Raw genomic sequence first — 19,105 nt, forward strand, 5'->3', positions numbered from 1 at the left:
TGGGTGGATGCCTGAGGTGAATTTTTTTAAGGGAGGTAGCTTATTCTAATTTGTAGAAATAATGTGGAAATGGACAACTCCCTGAGGAGAAGGGCGAGAAAACAACCACTTATCTTAACGAAATTCAACCCAACTTGCATTGTAACTGCAACACGTCAAAAACACATTCGTACATAGTAATTATACCATAATCTTAGCTCTTGCCTTAGGCACAAACTAATGCAACAATAGTTTTTAAAAAAACGCTTGCAATGTGGCAAGGCTGATTTTTACAACCAGAGCATGAGTTGCAGGAGACCTTGACACCAGTCTGGAGTCTGTCTGCCTGCTCTGACAGGATTGTGGGGCTAAAAGCTTTCGAGAAGGTACTTCGAAAAGAATGCACATCTTTGTAGCACATAGAATGCTGAAATGGTTCAAACTTGATTTACAGAAATCACAGTCACATGTAGTGATTTTTTTGGAGGCATACTGACAGCTGTTTGCACCAGCAAACTTTCACAAATTACCATGCAGGCTTGCTGCATTTGGAGATGGTGAGATAGATGTATGTGTCAAACAATTGCATTTATTTCCCTCGCCTGTTACAGAGGGGCAACATCTGCCGGTCTCTGTGGTGTGTTTGGGCTGCTTGCTTTTATGCTCACAAATGCTCATTTCCAGCTTCCCCATATGCCTCAGTCAATCAGTCAAATCATCACGATGTACAGTATAAAGCTTGTCATAAGGGAGAGAGAAAATTTAAAATAAAATTGAACTTGTCTGAACAAGTATAGATGGTTACTTGCCTCTCCCAGGGGCTGAACAAACTGGAACTTGTTTTTTGAATATTTGCAAATAAAGGTAAATTGTGATGTAGTTAAATTATTGGACCCAAAGAAATTTGGAACCAGGCTCCGAACCAATCCTTTTTTCAGACGCATCTATCGCCCTTGTTGCCTGTCAGATAGAATTTATCACTGTACGAATGTTGTGTTTCATCAGCTTTCAGGCACACCCAGCCTTCCCCATACAGGAATGATTAACCCTAGAATGAGTCTTGGATAATAATAATAATAATCTTAAATACCGTCTTTCATGTCAGTTAAGCGTATCAAAAAGTGTGAGGATTTCCTGCAAAGTGTAGTGAGTGTCTATTTTATAGAGAAAAGAGGTAGTGTTGCACATGGCAATGACCGCAAAAAGCCATAAAATTAATTACCAATGTGGGATTGTCAGTGCACTGGAGTGTCAGCCGAGACTCAATGTGGGGCTTGAACCCACAACCTTCTGACTCAAGAGATTCGAGTGCTACCAACTGAGCCAGGCTGACATTTACAGCTTGTAGCTTTGTGAAAGAAATAAAAAGAGTGCACCAAAGAATTGCCAAACCAACTTTTTCAGGATAATCTTCAGGGAATGTTTAACACTTCCCTAAGCCCCTTCCCCATAAGACACGTGACTCAAAATTGCTGCATCATCACTGGAGTTGAGCAAACAAAATGTGAAAAACAGCCGAAAATCTAAACATAACAGCTTACATTCAACCCCACTTATTTACAAGATTTTACTAAAACCTCAGGTAAACTGAAAAATGGAACTGGCGTCAAATGGCAATAATTGTATACTTGTAAGGCCAATTTGGGATTGCAAATAATATACTTGTAAAACCAACTAACCCCCAAATTTCTCTAAATCCTATCTGTACAAATACTACAGTGTGAGAGGAAAGCTTGTCCAAATATAGATTGTATATCAACTACAGCTGTGTATCAGAAAATAATCCTTGCATTCAATATAGGGGCTTATCATGTCGTTGAGACGCCTCAAAGCAATTCACAGAATATACAGTAAAATGAATTGACTGTATATTTTGTGGGTGAACCACGGCAGCCAATTGCACACAACAGTGTTCCACAAATAGTTGTGGATTGAATGAGCAAATTATTACTTCAAAAAATTTATTTTTGGAGGGATTATTATCCCCAGAAAGTGATCCTCTTCATTAAGACAATATTTACTGAAATGAAAGAGTTTAAAAATCCTTCCAGCTAACAGTCAAATGTACGACAATGCTGTATGTGTGAATTTGCACAATATGTTTGTATAAGCAGACAGCAACAATTATTTCACAATCCAAACCAGAGAACAGTATAATACTATGATGTGCCCAGGTTCCATTTCTCTGCTCTAATTAGCAATGATACATAAAACAAACATCAGTAAATCCATATTTACTCCTGAGAAACATCAACGCGGAAATTTTACGCATGAGGCACTATTTTTCCGATAAAATCCTTAAGAGTTACTGGGCAGAATACCATTGAACGCATCCATTAGCATCAATAATTTAGCTGCCTCGGTGCAACCTTCTGATACTTAAAGGGTAGTCAGCATACAGGGGATAAAGTAATAAGGCACCAAATAGCTTAGATACTGTGAGTACTGAGTCATGTGTTTAATAACTTCACTGTTTATTCATTTGTTTCCAGACCATCATCCCTTTTTGTGATTGAGGTATTAATTTAGGACCTGTGTCTTGTGATTCTGGAGAACATTAGGAACCATCCTTGTCTTCCGAGCAAATTCACCCTAAATTCAAATTAACAGCGTACCCATCTCACTGTTGTCTGCAATATGTTGCTGATGAAAATTAGCCACCATGCTTGCCTGCACAACATTCATTTCACTTTTTAATTCATCTCATCCGGTAAAGTGCTTCAATAAGTTTATTTTGCATGAAAGGCACTACAGAAGTGTAAGTTACTAAAGTCAGCTCCTGTGGACAGTTACTATGATTCACTGGGTCTATCGTCAGCCATTTTCCACATTTTAAACTCTCCCCATCTGGTTTGTTGGTGATTTGCATCCATCTTTATTGTTGTGGGTATTCCCTGCAGATAAAATGTTCACCTTCTGGAATAGCTTTTGCTATTTTTGGAAAGAAATCCCATTCTGCTCTTCCTCTTGCCATGTCCAATATAACCACTCTGAACCCTCACTGTAGTCTGTTATGCTCGGTTTCACACTGCACATCTACACGTGCAAATCTCTTTCACAGCACCCTTGGTCTAAAAAGAGATGTTTGAACGAAATTCACAAGAGTAATCCACACAATATCCAAGTACATGTGAGGATTGTAGGATGCCTGAATATTGAGTATGGTGAATGAACAGGAAATGGCATTAAATTAGATGGTTCATGCTGGCTTGATGATCTGAATGGTTCCTCTTTGCGATGTGACTTTCCATGAACTTTATATTTGCTTTTTATGGACGAAGAATTACAAAAAACAATGGCTGGCAATAGCTAAGGAAGTCTCACAGCAACTGAAAAATACACATCCCTTAGGCTGACACAGGTAACTTCAAATACCGAGATCCAGACAAGTCCCCTGATTTTGGGAGAGTGCCAGAGTGTGGCTGAAGGCTCAAGGGACCTGTGATAGAACGGAGAAAGTGATGAGCAAAAGGAAGAACCAGAGCTGCTGAAACTCAGTGTGTGGGATAATGGGACTGGGGCAGGAGGGCAAGCAGCCGTGTTTCTGGGATGTCACATATCAAGAGCCCAGATGGGTATCTTACTGATTCAGACAGTCCATTCAGGCAATCCAACTAATTGGTATTGTTTGTAAAATGTTTGCTAATGGACCTGCCTCTATAAAATAGATACAATAGGAGACTATTGCTAAGTGAGTAAAGGTGCCACCTACTGTATGTACTAAGACATGCACAGCAAAGGTTTTACATGGTCAATTCTTAGCTGAGGTGGAGGATTTCAGTTGGGCCAGTGGCCGGGACAGGAGCCTGGCCTCAGTGACCCTGGGGGACAATCAGCCAGCAATCACACTCCCGAGTTATACCCCTCAGGAGAACGGCTGTGGACAGCAGCAGAGATTGGGCTTGACTATAGCGCCTCCCCACCCTTGTCAAATAGATTACTCCAACAAAAAGAATAGACGCTTTGATGAGGCTTTCCGATATTAGCACCTATTATCAGTTCCCACTGTCAGTCAGACACACAGCCGGTTTAAAGAATAATCCACTGCAAACGGACAGTGTTCAGTGCGCTCCGAGGATTTAGTTACACAAAGATATAGTTCTCCACAGTAACTAGGCCACAGGCATCCTCCAGATAAGCTCATTATAAACAGAGGAGAGCAGCACACTAGCCTACGATTCTTTTATGTAGTTCTCTATCCGCATTTCATTAATACATTTGTTGTAACAATTGGCTTACATTAGGAAGCTCCCGGATTGATTAGCTTTAGCACAAAGCGGCTGGTGCTGGTGATGGGAAACATGGAGATGCATTTGTCAGCCCAACACTTGATGCCCGTGTGGGAAAAGGACGGAAATGCGCGACAGCAAAGCATGAAATTAACACCTGTCAACTCTTAATCTTCATGCTGTGTTCTGAGGCCACAATTAACCCTCAAAGTGCAATTGTATGTTCACATGCTTGATTGATGATAATAATAACTACAATGATGATAATAATCCTTGCATTTGATATAGCACCTTATCACATCGTTGAGATGCCTCAAAGCGCTTCAGAGAATATATTGTAAAGTGGATTGACTGGGTATTTTGTAGGTGAAATTAATTGTTATGTTGTGTATGTGTGTATATACATTCTTATTTGGGGGGTGGTGGTAGTGGTGGGGGAGAGAGGAGGCTGTTGAAGATTTTTTTAAATAAGGTTGACTTCTAATAAGGTTGGGTTTGTCTCAATGATGCAACCAGTCTTCAATGCCTAGCCATTCCACTGACTGGCATCCATGGCACTTTAACATACAAGTTCCTTCCTTATGTGCGCAGGTTTGGGCAATATTGATGACAATCTGATCTGTGCAGAAAGAGCTTGACAAAAAATCAATGGCACCATGGCAATCATGAACAGAGCGCACAGGTTCAAATAACAATGTGGAAAGCGAGAGCTCTCACTAATACAGTCATGGTAAACATACACATCATCAGTTTTTCCAGACCTGAGAATCAGATAATCCAAAGCTGCCTGGAGCTGTTAGCCAAGATGAAGCCTTTGCCATTTACAATAACAATAACCCTCTGTGGATATATTACTGCTCCACCAGGAAACCATCTTAGCTAGCAGTAGTCACATTCTTAAGTTGGCGGCGAGAGAGGCCCTACTAAGGAACATATTTACCACCAACACACACACACACGTGTGTGTGTATATATATAGGCTGTGAATTAAACAGCAACTGATTTTCATTCATAAAAATAATCTTTGCATTTGATATAGTGCCTTATTTCCCTTCATTCAAATGACAAAGTGCTTTACAGGATTTACTGTTTCATGTTCTCCATTCATTCCTGCCTCCACTCAACCAACATAGGTGATCGAGCCTTCAGCCACTATGACCCTCTGTCTCTGGAACGCTCCCCCAAATCCTTTCGCCTAGTGACTTGCCCAATCTCACCGCCGTTAAAACCCTCTTAAGCATACTTTTGGTCATGTCTTGATCAGTGAGTGATCCCCACTGTCTTTGTGCAAGTGCTTCAAATCCTTCATCCGTTGTGAAAGGCGGCATTAGTATTGGTTGTGGTGAAAAGATTCCCTTTAGTAGGTCCTCTGCACAATGCGACTCTCCTGTTATCACGACAGCAACGCGAACAGTGAGTGATTACACAGAATGAAAACACATACTTACAGGCACCAAGATCTGCTTGCAACCAGAGTCCAAAACTGTTTCCTGTATCATTCTGTCCGAAATGCCACTGAACAAGATGTGTCCTGGGGGTAGACTGGCCAAGTGCAAGTTAAAGAGCCGCTTCAGCTCGCTTAAACTGAGCACAAAATGTTTCCTAAATGTTGTTTTCACAAATTCTTTCAGTTCTGTAGCCACCACCTCGCTCCGTGCCCCCGGCCACTGGGTGGCCATATGCCCGTTCAACGAGTCAAGTGAGCTCTGGGAATGAAGGCCGTTGGCTAGCTCATTGTTTGGCACCCCTGCACCATACGCAGACGTCTCCATCGGTTCCTCGTCGCTTAAAGGCTCCTCTTTGATTCTGACGTTCAGAATGTCCACCCTGGAATCCTGTGCAGACTGCTTGCTCGCCTTATGCTGCAGTTTCCGCTGCTGGTATTCAGTCTCCAGGACAGCATGGTTTTCCCTTACTTTAGCTTTGGCCGCATTCACTCTTTGCTCCCCAGGGATCACCACTGGCAAATCTATTCCAAGCAAATAGAAATCATCATTGATTTTAGCAGTTCAGAATTAAATTAAGCCAGTGGACCTTTCATTTCTATCGCAAATAACAAGCAATTTGTTTGCACAAAATTGGGTGTAAAAGTTGAAAAAGTTATGTATTTGTTTTGGGCCAGTGCAGAGTGCTTCATTTTTATTGAAGGAATAAAGTCTCATACGGTGGAGTCACTTCTGACTCCAAGTATTTTTGTCATTGTAGTAATTCTGTTCTTTTGAGTTTTTTTTATAAATCACCAGGAATAGCGTCTTTCTCTATGTGTAAATTAAGCGTGAAATTATATCGACCATCTGTTGGGTATGTAATAGGAACTCCTTCTCACTGTGCCTCTGCTCTGCTGCACACAGAGCAACACTGCAGTATCAACCTTTGGGCAGCTCCTGAATTTATACACTGTTGTCATCATGTTATCTACAAACCGGCCAAATACTCATCTAAGACATTTGAAATGCAACAAGCTAAGTGTTTACTATTAGACCTCGGAAAGGTATCACTATGTATTCACTGGAGCTGCTCAAAACCTAGATTCAGTCATCCAAATTGCTGATTAAATTGGAGTCCAGGCTCTTTTTGCTTGATTACAATATTTCGCAGCAGGCATTGCATTTCAAGTGTTAAGCATATTCAGTTGCACTCAACCACTACAATCAGAACGATTGAAGCAGGCACTTTCTATTTTTGCTATAAAATGCCAAGTTTAATTCTTCATTCAACTGCACTTGATTAAGTCCACAGCAGTGAGTAATATTTTACAAATCAGGTTAATTCCATTTCACTTTATTCACCTGGTTGACGTACTGATTTCTTTGGCATCATATCTTCCTTTGAGAGATTGTAGACTTTCTCTAACCTGCAACAGAAATGTTTGTTACACAAAATGCTTACACAAGCAGAGAAAGCCATTGGAGTCTGTGATGCATCCCCCTAGAGCTGTCTGCTCTGATCGTATTGTTGTGATCTTTTCCCACAACCATTGATATTGATTTACCTCAATTCTCTTTTAACTGCTCTGATCGACTCAGCGATAAGACTTGGCTTCAACAGCAATTTGTGATAAGACGTGCACATTTTCACCACTTTCCTCTGCGAACCATCCCTATTATTTCTGGTGCTAACTCTCAATTTATTATCTCTACTGACTCAGCAAATAACCAGAAAAAAAATGCCTATTTTAATAATTACTCAGGAAAAACACTTATTTTGACACAGTTGTCTTTTATCCCTCCCTTTAATTTTCCTGGTTATATATAGGACAATATTCTTCGAGACATCTTAAAGCACTTATATTTAAACATTTTTTTCTGGGTAACTATCAAAATAAGGTAAAATATTTATTTTTCTGATAGAAGTTTTCAGCAATGTGAACTTTTTTTTAAAGATTCTCCCCTTAACCTCTCCGCTCCAGCTAAGACATCCCATCTTCTCAAGTCTCTTCATATAAATATAACCTCTCGTCCTTGTAAGATCTCGAGGATCTCCTCCCCCTATGAAATGAATATTTCTATGAATATTATGATGAATCACTATGAATATTTAATTAGCATTTGTTGATGCTCTAATTAGGGAAAAATGAGCAGCTCATCTGAATATGAATTGCAACCAAGAGTTATTTATTCCTGGCTGATAAAATGCCCTGCGGATCCCTAACAAAAGGGTGCTAATGAGCTCATCTTATGAAATTTTAATACATAATAATATTACAATTTTAATACTAATTTTAAATATATTCATATCAGGGTGTTAAACACAAGAGTTTCTTAATAATGATTGAAAACCAATACAGGTTTAAAGTAAGAGTTTAAAAAAAACTAATGGTGGAAGCCCACAACGGGTTGAATTGAATGAGAAAGCTTGTAACAATGGATTTCCAGCAATCTTTTCTCTTACTCTTTTTAAACCTTGAATCCGGGCTTTTTTTTTTAGTTTTATTCCAACAATCTTCTTCTTTCAATCAATCCAAAGGCCCAATCTCCTCAACCCAGCATCCTGCTGAGGAAACACTCGAGTGGGTCTGTCTCTAGCAAAAACCTGATATAGCTCACAAACAAGATAGCTCTGAATGTGTGAGACGGCTCTTGAGTGTATTACACAGCAGCTGTCTGTGGGGACATTTCACATGCAATACATACAATGCACTCATTTCAGTGCCACACACACACACACCACATTCTGTGAGAAATCAAAGTGCAAAGCTGACTGAAAAGCTGTTTAATCTAAGGGTTTGCAAGCATTCGTATGTTAAATTGTGTACTCATGGCACCAATTAAAATTACCCACGTTTGAGCTGTCAATCGGTTTAACTGCACATTGATATCGGATCACCTTGGACTACAGTAATATTCCTTGTTAGGCAAGCCTAGAGCTGGGGGTTGTGCCAGCAGTCCACGCACAAAAACTCTTATTATTTAAAAGAATTCAATTGCGTGGCTAAAAAAAATAAACTCCTTAGGTCAGTGTGAAAAAGCTGATTAGAAGAAAATAAGATTGGCACGGATTTGTATGGAGGGGGAAACAATTTTAAGCACTTGGAACTGTCAGGTCAGAGCAGGTCACAGGTTTTAGGGTGACCCTTCAGAGAGTGATTATAAGAAAGCCTGCCTGAAACAAACAGTAACTCACAATGGGGATGAATACACAGCATTCACACGTTCAACTGACAAGATCTGCTGCAGATAACCAGATATGCATCACACTGACCTGTGGAAATTCACCCAAAATCCTGTTGCTCCCCTCTTCCCCCTTACTGAAGGATAATACATTAAAGAGTGATTTCCCACTGGCTGGCAAGACACACACCCACTTACCTACCTATTTGTGAATCCCACATATTCAATTGAAAGTTATTACAAGTGCTGTTACCTCAGTCCTATTAGAATAAATACTTGATTACAAATGTTCCATATTAATTGCACACCCACTGATCGTTTTGTTATGGCAGGACAATCACTGCGGGTGTATTTCAAGCTGTCCCGGTCCTCCCCATAAGAATTGGACTGTAATTACTTGGCCTGAATCCCCATCCAAAGCATGTGTTGCCTCTGGACAACATCTGGATGCTTCTTGACAAACTCAGCATCGTATGGCAGCAGGAATTCCCAGCCCTTGTTGATGCGAGGCACGGCCATCTGCTCCAGGAAGTCCTTCACATCTTCAGGGGGAAGCTGGTGGAATCGGGAGTGACGGACGCCAGGTTACATATACATAGGAATTTAGGAACAGATGGGCCATTTGGCCCATCAAGCCCGTTCCACCACAGACAATCACATAACACCATGCACATTCACAAATCCCACTTGAATTTCTACTATATCCTTTAATATTTTTGCCACACAAATATCTAGCCATGGTTTTCTTGAATTCTTTACCTCTAATTCGTCATCAATAGATTTCTGGTGCAGTGTGTTCCAAATTGTACCAGTTATTTTTGAGTGCAAGAAATCTGCCCTCATCTCTTTTTTCCTAACCCATTTTAATCTTTTAAGGTCTCGTCCATTCAATGTTTAGAGTCACTAGCACATGGTCTATGCACAATTTTATCACACTTGCAAGACCCCCCCCAAAAAATCAAGTCCCAATAAAGGCCCTTCAGGCTCTAAATCAATGAATAATAAAACTTACATCTTCATTCTACTACTCGATCAACCCTATGTACTGTACAATTCATTTGTAAATTTAGCCTCTAGTTTACTGCTGCTATTGAAACAATTAAGCAAAGCACTCAAAAATAATTATTAAAAAATATAATTCTAAATCCTAGAGGTTAAATAGCAGCTGTATTCTGGAGGTGAACTTGATGCTTTGCCAACAAAATCTCATTCAAACCATTGTCAGAAGTCCATTCTTTCAAACTGCATTCAGTTTATGCATTCACAGGAAGCCTGTTAAAAACAGAGAAACTGGGATGTGACGGCTGCTACATACCTTGATAATGGCAGATACCTCCTTCCGCACCACTAGGCGACCCTGTGTAAACTTCCACATCTTGTAGGAGAGAGAGGGAGAGGGGTTAGCACGACGCAAGGTACGATATATTCCACTTTTACAGCACTGCAAAGCAAATGGATCACTGTGAGGAAGCTGTGTGGTGGTGCAGGGGAATTTGTGGAGTGCTGGACATTTTATCCAGCTTTCAGCCTCAAACCATTAAGTTCAACTGTAGAAAGTTGGCTCTCATCCAGGACGATGTCTGACAGGCAGTCTGTCAGGACATCAGTGGTCCTGGGATCAAGGGTGGAGGCAGATAGATAGATACGGGTGTCATCCCCGTACATATGGAAGACGACCCCATGTCTGCGAATAATGTCACCAAGAGGGTCAAAGAGGAGAGGACCGAGGGCAGAGCCCCGAGGAACACTGCACGAGGGCTGGAGGATGAGCCATTTGTGGAGACAAAGTGGAGTCAATATGAGAGACAGGATCTCAACTCAAGCAACTAAGGGAGTCTACAACAAACCAGCAGACCTGTCCTCAGCTGTATTTTTCTTCTCTTCACCAATCACTTGAATTATATGACCAGCAGTGTGGATTAAAGATGTGTCAATGTATGAACCGTACGTGTTATTTGCTTTGTGTACAGTATGCTCCGTGTGTGACATGAATAACGTTTTTTGGGAGGGGATTAAGTTACTTTTTGTTTACATTTTAAAAAATATTAAATCTCACCTATACATGAAGATATATCATTTATTCACTTTCTTCTGAAAAGCTTATCATCAGATTGGTTCAGATGAAGAACACCCAATGATCTCACACTTCCAGGATACCTACCAAGATAACCTTTCTCCCTTTACACAGATCAGCACCTTAAAGTCTATTTAATTTCCAGCTGATTTGTTTCTGATGTGAGCAATATTCCACACGGCCAGCTGCAGGAAACGCCTCGAGTGGAATCAAAGAGTCTTTGGTGTTTGAACATCACAGGGAAAGCTTGTTGGATGCAGGTTTCACCTTTGCTTTCATATAAGCCTCTACTGAAAACCTAACCTATCAGATCTGCTGTGCAACTGGGAACAAACAAAATCCCCGCATCACCTGACATTTCACAACTGGCTGCTCGAGTAAATTACTGCAGCTTCCCCTCGTGTTTCTGTGTGAATTAGAGGCTGCCAAAATACACTGCCTGCCCTTCTCTTATCTTCCACATCTATGGCACTTCCTATTTTACCCTGGGAAGGATAATATTAATACCCACATGGGATATAGCGCATCATCATGTCTTCGAAACATCTCAAAACACTTCACAGAATATACTATAAAGTGAATAGACTGTATATTGTGGGTGAATGGCGGCAATTTTCTTTCTTTTTCTTTTATTACCCCCGGAAAAGCGATCCACCAATCGACTAACAACCTTCCTACTTACTCCTAGGTAAACAGAGGCGTGTGGAATAAGGAAACTTCCCCAACGGTTTGCCCTGCTGGGAATCAAACCCGGGTCCTCTCGCTAGCAAAGCGAGTGTTCTAACCATTAAGCTCCAGGACTCCACAAAAGGTAATCTGGTTATGGGGACATGTTTACAACACCCAATCTATATAACAATCGTGGGGGAGTGGGATGGTGCACTGGATTAGATAGGGGCCTCACCCCTCTGTACTAGCCCACACTGATGGGATGAAATCCCATTTGTTGGTTGAAAGCGTCCCAGATGATAAAATAGTTGGAGTGCTCTCAACCCAGTTCCTACAGCGCAGAAACTACCTTTAATTCAGCACTAATGGGAAATTTCACTCAGACAAGTTACATGATTCTTGACCACAAAATTAAAAAATATGCAGGAACAAGCTCTGGCAGGTGGGTCTGATGGGTTTTGCTGGTGTCAGCCCAAAACTAAAATTAAATCCTAAACATAATAATAATAATCCTTGCATTTGATATAGCGCTTTTCACGTCGGGAGGACGTCCCAAAGCGCTTCACAGAACACACTGTAAAGTGAATTGACTGTATATTTGTGGGCGAACGCGGCAGCCAATTGCGCACAGCAATGTCCCACAAACAGTCATAGATTGAAAATGACCAATTTATTATTGTTTTTTGTTTTGGAGGGATTATTATTAGGCGTGTGGAGTAAGGAAACATACACCTCTTGGCCCTACATTTGTTTATTTTACAATAATCTATGTGGAAAAAAATCTTATGCGTCAAAGCATCTGGACGCATCACCCACTCTAGCTACCGTCAGTCTCCATAGCCAGTGAAAATCAACCCAACATTACCATTAGGAAAGCTATGCATGTAGACTCCTCTGATGATTAAACTAATAAAGCCATCATCTTGTCTGAAACTCTACAGATTTCCGTACAGAATCGACATAGTCTGTGCTGAGCAGCTCAGTTTCCCTGAGTTTGGGGGAGGGGGGAAAAAGGATCATTAAGAGGGAAAAATTCATCAGGGGGGGAAGAGACACAAAATAAAATTCAGGCACAGTTTGCCTATAAAAATACAATCACTACACATCACGGTGAATCTCATGAAGCGCTTTGAGACACCCTTTCCTAGCGTGAAAGGCGATTTATCAAATGCAAGGATTAGCTATTTAGTTTCTCTACCTGATCACTATCCAGTTGCCTCTACTAGAAAATGAGCAGGGTATATATCAGGTGAAGAGAGGATTAAGCTTGGCTGTGATGTCCCCTCCTCAAATAAATAGACTGCCTTGACTCCAACATGAAGAATGGCCACAGGTAAAGTCTGTAGGGTGGCCAGCAGCTAGTCAAACCGCAGCCCAACTAGAGACACCGTGTTTGTGAGAAGACAGTTAAAGGCTGAGGTGAAGGAAAGTTGTGCAATATGCTCCTAGAACATCAAACGTCTAAAAGAGAGTTAACTTTAATACCATCAATAATTTGGGTATTAATTTACTTACAGCAAAATCTCTGCCCCTGCAAAGTACTTCAGCTGGAACTCCACTGTAAGAGCTGCAGGTATCTTTCGGGTACAAGACATCGCTGTTGAAGACAGAAACAGTCAGATTTACCCCCCCAAAAAAGTGTGCCTGAAAGAGAGGAAGCTTTCGGTGGGTATCCTGCCCTAGGCGCAATCCTCTCTTCTTGGTTAATAGTTTTCAATCGTAGGTTTCTTACATTTGATTTGTGTAAAAATTTGACCACAAATATTTTAGGTGTTTTTACACTGAAAGCCATTAAGATTTCACCACTGAAACAAGCTTTTCAGAAAACACTGTTGCCCCAATTTCAGTATTCATGCTGGAGTGGACAAAGCAACAGCAAGCGTGTGAGAGTGACAGCTAGCGAATGAGAGAGTGAACACGCGAGAGAAAACACATGAAAGGTCTGTAGGAAATACTTCAAACAAATTATAACCTCAGCAACATTTACAGAAAGAATGAATTAAATGCCCAGGGCTGGATTACCAATCTCTGATGGAGTGACATAATTAAGTGAATATGTGGGTGGTGGTGGGGGGGGTGGGGAGGGGAATAAGGAGAAAGATAACTTAAGTACATGCAAAACCGACAGGAAATATTCTACTCGAGCAGGAGTAATAATCTACTCCGCCAGTACAAGCTTTTGTTAAAATTCAATCTGCTGTTGTGTAAACCATCAGTACATACCTTTTGATGACCCAGCAACCCTGAACTAACATGGCCACTTGCTGTATGCAGCGTAGGACAGCGGTTGAATCGACTCCAGATCCCAGGAGACCCATCAGGTTTGCAAACTGGATGATTTTAACTGAGGGACAAGCAAGTCTGTTAAAATCCAAACGGGTTTTGGCTGCCACATTCACCCACAAAACACAGTCACTCCATTTTACAGTATATCCTGCAAAGTGCTTTCGGACATTCTCCAGATGTGAAAGGTTCTATATCATATACAATGATTATTGTGATATTATTATGTTTTGACGTGTCCAGGTATAAACTAAGAGAAGATCTCACTTGGTTACAACTAAAAGATTTACTGCAACAAAACTGCTTTTTCACCCAGACGCAAGTAAGACTGGTAACAAGGAGCTACTAGAGTAAACAGAATAAAGAATCCATCTTATATATAAAATTGATCCACGTTTTACTTCCCTCCTCTAATATCTATTTCAGACATAACTGGCCCGAGGAACAATGAGGCAACTTTCCCTCTCTACCTGTGAGGAAGTACCCCTCCTCCCCTATCTGGCATCTTTCTGTGTTGGAAATTCTGTTGGAAAGTCACACCTTACAATGTTAAGGCACCAAGGCTCCGCCTGAATAAGTAGATCATTTGCCCACAAATACAGTGACTATACGTGACAGGATGCACCTATGAAGCGCTTTATTGCTGTCAAGAGGAAGATTAGACAATAAATAGGCCAATACTAGGCTGTGCACAAGTATGTAGAACAATGTACCAAAACACGCAAAATCCAAGAAATGGGCGATGCTTACCATTCTTCATCAGGGTCTTTACTTGATCTCCAAGAGGCAAAGTCCGTAGCTGTGCCATAGAGAGCACGTTGTTGGGAGCCAGAACTTTAACCCTGCAACAAAAACAATGCATGTTAAAACTCAAGGCTCAGGTGAAGACATTACTAGAACTTCATAAACAAGTCCTCCCCCATGACGCAATGAGCTTCTCAGCATCCAGAAAGGGACTGTCCTAGGTGTGATCTCTGGTATTTGCTGATGTCAGCCAGAATGACACCAGCAGTGCTGGGTTAGAGAGAGGGAAATCAGTTCCCGTTCCAGATCGTCATCTCTAACCCCAGGCCGAGCTAAGATGTGAACATCAGGCAATACCATTACCACGATCCCCTGCCAACACTCACTATCAAGACTCAAGGGGACGAATGACCAATTAGACAAATAATATAGGAACAGAAGTAGACCATTCAGCCCTTTGAGCCTGTTCCAGCATTTTATTAGATCAGGGCGGATTTGTACCTCAATTCCATATCCCTTTGCAGCATATCCCTTGATATCCTTACCTAACAAAATTTATCCCCCTGAGTCTTGAAAAGTTGAATGGATCCAGCATCCACAGCCTTTTGGGGGAAAGAGTTCCAAATTTCCAACAACAACAACTTGGATTTATATAGCGCCCTCCACGCCGGACGTGTGAAAAAGTGCATTCTGATTTCACTGCTAAATGGCCTAGCTCTCATTTTAAGATTATTGGAAGGCACCAGTGGGACCACACCCCAAGAAGAAGGAAAGAAAGTTAGCAAAAAATTCTGAAAGATATATGGCTTGAACAGAATGTGTTCATTGGGGGTAATAATTCCCTAAAAAAATAATAAATTGGTCACTTCAAGCCATGATTGTTTTTGGGACACTACTGTGCGCAATTGGTTGCCATGTTTTGCCCACAAAATATACAGTACAGTATATTCTGTGAAGCACTTTGAGATGTCTCGAAGACATAATAAGGCGCTATATGAAATGCAAGGATTACTATCATATTCCCACTGGGTTCAACGCTCAAACTATTGATTTTGTAAGCAAAAGATTTTATATGTGAACTGTGTTATATTACTTACAATTTTTCTTCTTCAACCGGAGGCATCAACATAGACAAATACTCGCTGTATATAAAAAAAACAGAACTTGAATAGGTGAAAACTAATACGTTTCAATGATATTTGCAATTTAATTCAAAACAAATTTCCCTCTGAATATCAGGGGTATTCTCTCTTATCAGCTCCATTTTCTACCAATATAAAAACAATTTGAGAACACTCAAAATTCTTAATTGCTGGAAAATTTAAACAGCTCAGAAAAAACATTATAAGAACATAAGAATTTGTTAGGTCAGTCTCTCGGCGCGTCTTGTCCCAAACTATATATTATAATATTCAGTATAATCGTTAGGATTGATTTTATATATTGGCCAAAGTTCAGCACAATCTTAAATTTTAAGAATGACTATTATTTTAAAACGGAATTTTGGTATCATTTCCATTGCAGAGTAATCCTATTTGGGACGTACCTTGGAGATTTGATCAGTTCTGACGTCTCCACCATTCCAGTTGCCTGACTGAGGAGATACTGGCGCTCGTGTTCAGAGCGACTGTCCTGTGTGCATAGAACAACCGTCAGCACTGGCCTTCACTTTCACAGGCAAACACTGTCCCCTTGTGGACACTGCACAGCTCTGAACTACTCGGGTGCAGGATTACACATTTTACTCTTTCACCAGTATTGGAGGTCGTCACCAATATTCTTTCCATTTAGTGTCAGGTGTTTCTGAGTATCACACGCCAGAAAATGTGCCTTTTACTTTGACCAGGGCTGAGAGGTTTGAGAACATTATTGAAGTCTAGAACAGATTTGGGTTTCTGCTAAGAATTGTTCCTTAATTAGCTACCAAGACCTTAGGCTTGAAGAATTTAACTCACAAAACAGGAGAATTGCACATAGGCGACTGACTGGAAAGATTCCTTAAATACACAATCTTATTTGGAAGAGAAGATCATTGAAGGGTGAGAAATGTCATTTCCTTGGCAAAATAAATCTGGCGAAAATGCCGGCTGAGATTTCAAATTGAAAGTTACTGTGGCTCTTAAGCAATCTGTAACAAAATAGTAATCTTTCCATGGGATACAGTGCCCACAAAATATCAAAGCTTTCCATAAAGTTTCTGTGAAGTGTAGTGATCACCTATTTTAGGTGATATCATTTAGTGTTATCTTACCTTAACGCTATGATAATGTAGGTGAATCCAAGGCTCTTCTGCCTGTTTTTTCTGCAGGAATTCATAGGACTGTATGCGACGCTGTCGAGCCTGTTCACTCTCCGGGCGTGAAAAGCGAACCTAAAATACAGAGTCAGGCAAAAGTTGAGTTTCTGGTTACAGGGGGACACAGACAACACGACGTGTAAACACAGAGTGCCAGGCTTATAAATACACAGAATTAATATTCTAAACGGCGGTCAATACTGAAAGACTGAGGAGCTACGTCATAATCAAAGCCTGAACATTGTATGACTTTACTCGTCTGCTTCATGTGCGTGACTTCAGGTATGAAATCGTAATGTAAAAGCACTCAAGATTTTTTTTGGAACAAAAAAACACACCATCAACCATGGATAATGATAATGTTATTCTTCTTGAATTCGATATATCTTCTTCCACATAAGTATAACATCTCAAAGCGCTTCACGGTATCTACTGTAAAGTGCAGTGACCATATATTTTGTAGACAAATACGGCAACCAAATTGTGCAAAGCATGTCCCACAAACAGTCACAAAGCAAGTGACCAATTTTATCTGCAGGACGCCAATGGAACTCTTTTTTTCTTTTTGAATAATGCCATGAGATCTTTAATGTCTCTCTGGTCTGGAACTCTACCCTGCATGAGGGATGCTATGTAAGTGCAAGTTGTTGTTGTTGTAGGTTGTCTACCTGAGCCGGCAGACAGGCCTCAGTTTAACATCTCACTTGAAAGATGGCACCTCCAACAATGAAGCACACGTCAGCATTGCATTGGAATGTCAACTTTTGAAGCGTGGCTTCAAAATGGTGCTTGAATCCATACCCTCCTGACTCAGATGCACAAGAACCCTAGGCTAAGCCACGCTGATAACAATTAAACACTTAAAACACAGAAATACAGTTCTCAGAGAGACAGAGAGATTCAGTTTACTCCTCTAGTTCTGCCTGTCCTGGAGTGGAAGACTCCACCCATTATCTTGATTTGTGGGTTTGTTTATCTTAGTTTATCTATAAAGAGGACTCAATGTTCACTTATCAGGTCAAAGGGTAACAATTATACCATAGATTCTTAGCTTTATAGAAAGATAAAGATCAGCAGCAATAGATTAATATTGCATTCATTACTAACCAATAACCCATCAATTAAACAGATTAGTTAAAATAAATGCAAGGCTCATTGGGTCTGTATGGCTCAACTTCACACTTGGGAGGAGGTAACTGTTATTATTTTGCATGCTCCCATGAAGATGGTGCTTTTGTGACTAAAGAATGAAAGATTTTCCACACACCCTGCAAAAATGCATGGGGAAACAGCAACTTGCATTTATTTAGTTCCCTTCATGCAAGGTCGTGTCGTGTCTCGAAGTACAGACAAGATCACGATAAAAGTAACAGATGATCCTTCTTCATCCCTCTTTATATATATATAAAGCCCATTAATAAAGCCACCATCATGACCATAACCTTCTGTGTACAGTATACAGTGGAGCACTAAGGTATATGCACCATATGCAATTACTCACGTGCTTCTGTGCAACTTCAACTGGGTCAGAAGCAGGTGAGCTAATAGGTGCCCTCAGGATCCCAAGACTGAAGGGGAGGGGGAAAATAAATAGGAAATCACTATGAAGTGCCTTCTGTTGTAAAGCATATGTGAAGACATCCAGTGAGGACAGGATCAGGTTGCCATGAACTCATGGTCACTGTGTGGGTTTCACATCTGGACAAAAATCTCTTGGATGAGAGACTGGAGTGTGGCCGATATTAGTGAAACCAAAATTCCAGATTGAGATGGTGCATTTTGACAAGAGAGAACACTGATTAGAAAGGGGGACAACTTACGGTTATCTGCTTCACGTCGTCTTCAGCCTCGTCTTGAGAAGAGTCGCCAGCTGCCAGAGAAGCGAAAACAAGTCGGATTTAATCCAATACCATGCTGGATTCACCTCACTGCACTTCCACAACACAGGGACTGAGCAGCTTTCACATCAACTCGTGCTTTCTCAGGTTAACAAAGGGCTTCCCACTGAGATCAGGTGTTGGGAAATCAAACCCGCCTTTTGGTTACACCCAATAGCTCAGTGTTAGATATTCACACTGGGTAACACTAGATCAACATGTGGCCTTACTCCTGGAAGTTACTGTGTCAGGAATGGCTTCTCCCAGCCACTTCAAGTCATCCTGTACTGCAGTACCAGACAAACCCATGGGCCTGATGTATCCCGTCAAGCTCCAAACTGCAC

General features: G+C 40.9%; 1 protein-coding gene across 4 annotated transcripts in view; it reads right to left on the reverse strand.

Moving 5' to 3' along the window:
• The window catches only part of polr3e (polymerase (RNA) III (DNA directed) polypeptide E), a 31,422-nt gene that overhangs the window by 5,810 nt on the left and 6,507 nt on the right, over window positions 1-19,105 (reverse strand). For all 4 annotated transcript variants that reach the window (XM_042341097.1, XM_042341096.1, XM_007893593.1 and 1 more), the window contains exons 8-18: window positions 18,705-18,754; window positions 16,840-16,959; window positions 16,135-16,220; window positions 15,686-15,730; window positions 14,595-14,686; window positions 13,785-13,905; window positions 13,077-13,158; window positions 10,134-10,193; window positions 9,216-9,373; window positions 6,998-7,062; window positions 5,657-6,177 (exon numbers count right to left, since the gene is read on the reverse strand). In XM_042341097.1, the coding sequence (XP_042197031.1) occupies window positions 5,657-6,177; window positions 6,998-7,062; window positions 9,216-9,373; window positions 10,134-10,193; window positions 13,077-13,158; window positions 13,785-13,905; window positions 14,595-14,686; window positions 15,686-15,730; window positions 16,135-16,220; window positions 16,840-16,959; window positions 18,705-18,754 (1,400 nt within the window). The remainder of the gene's footprint in view (window positions 1-5,656; window positions 6,178-6,997; window positions 7,063-9,215; window positions 9,374-10,133; window positions 10,194-13,076; window positions 13,159-13,784; window positions 13,906-14,594; window positions 14,687-15,685; window positions 15,731-16,134; window positions 16,221-16,839; window positions 16,960-18,704; window positions 18,755-19,105) is intronic.

This window comes from Callorhinchus milii, unplaced genomic scaffold, assembly GCF_018977255.1.
Source record: "Callorhinchus milii isolate IMCB2004 unplaced genomic scaffold, IMCB_Cmil_1.0 Scaffold16, whole genome shotgun sequence".
NCBI lineage: Eukaryota > Metazoa > Chordata > Chondrichthyes > Chimaeriformes > Callorhinchidae > Callorhinchus > Callorhinchus milii.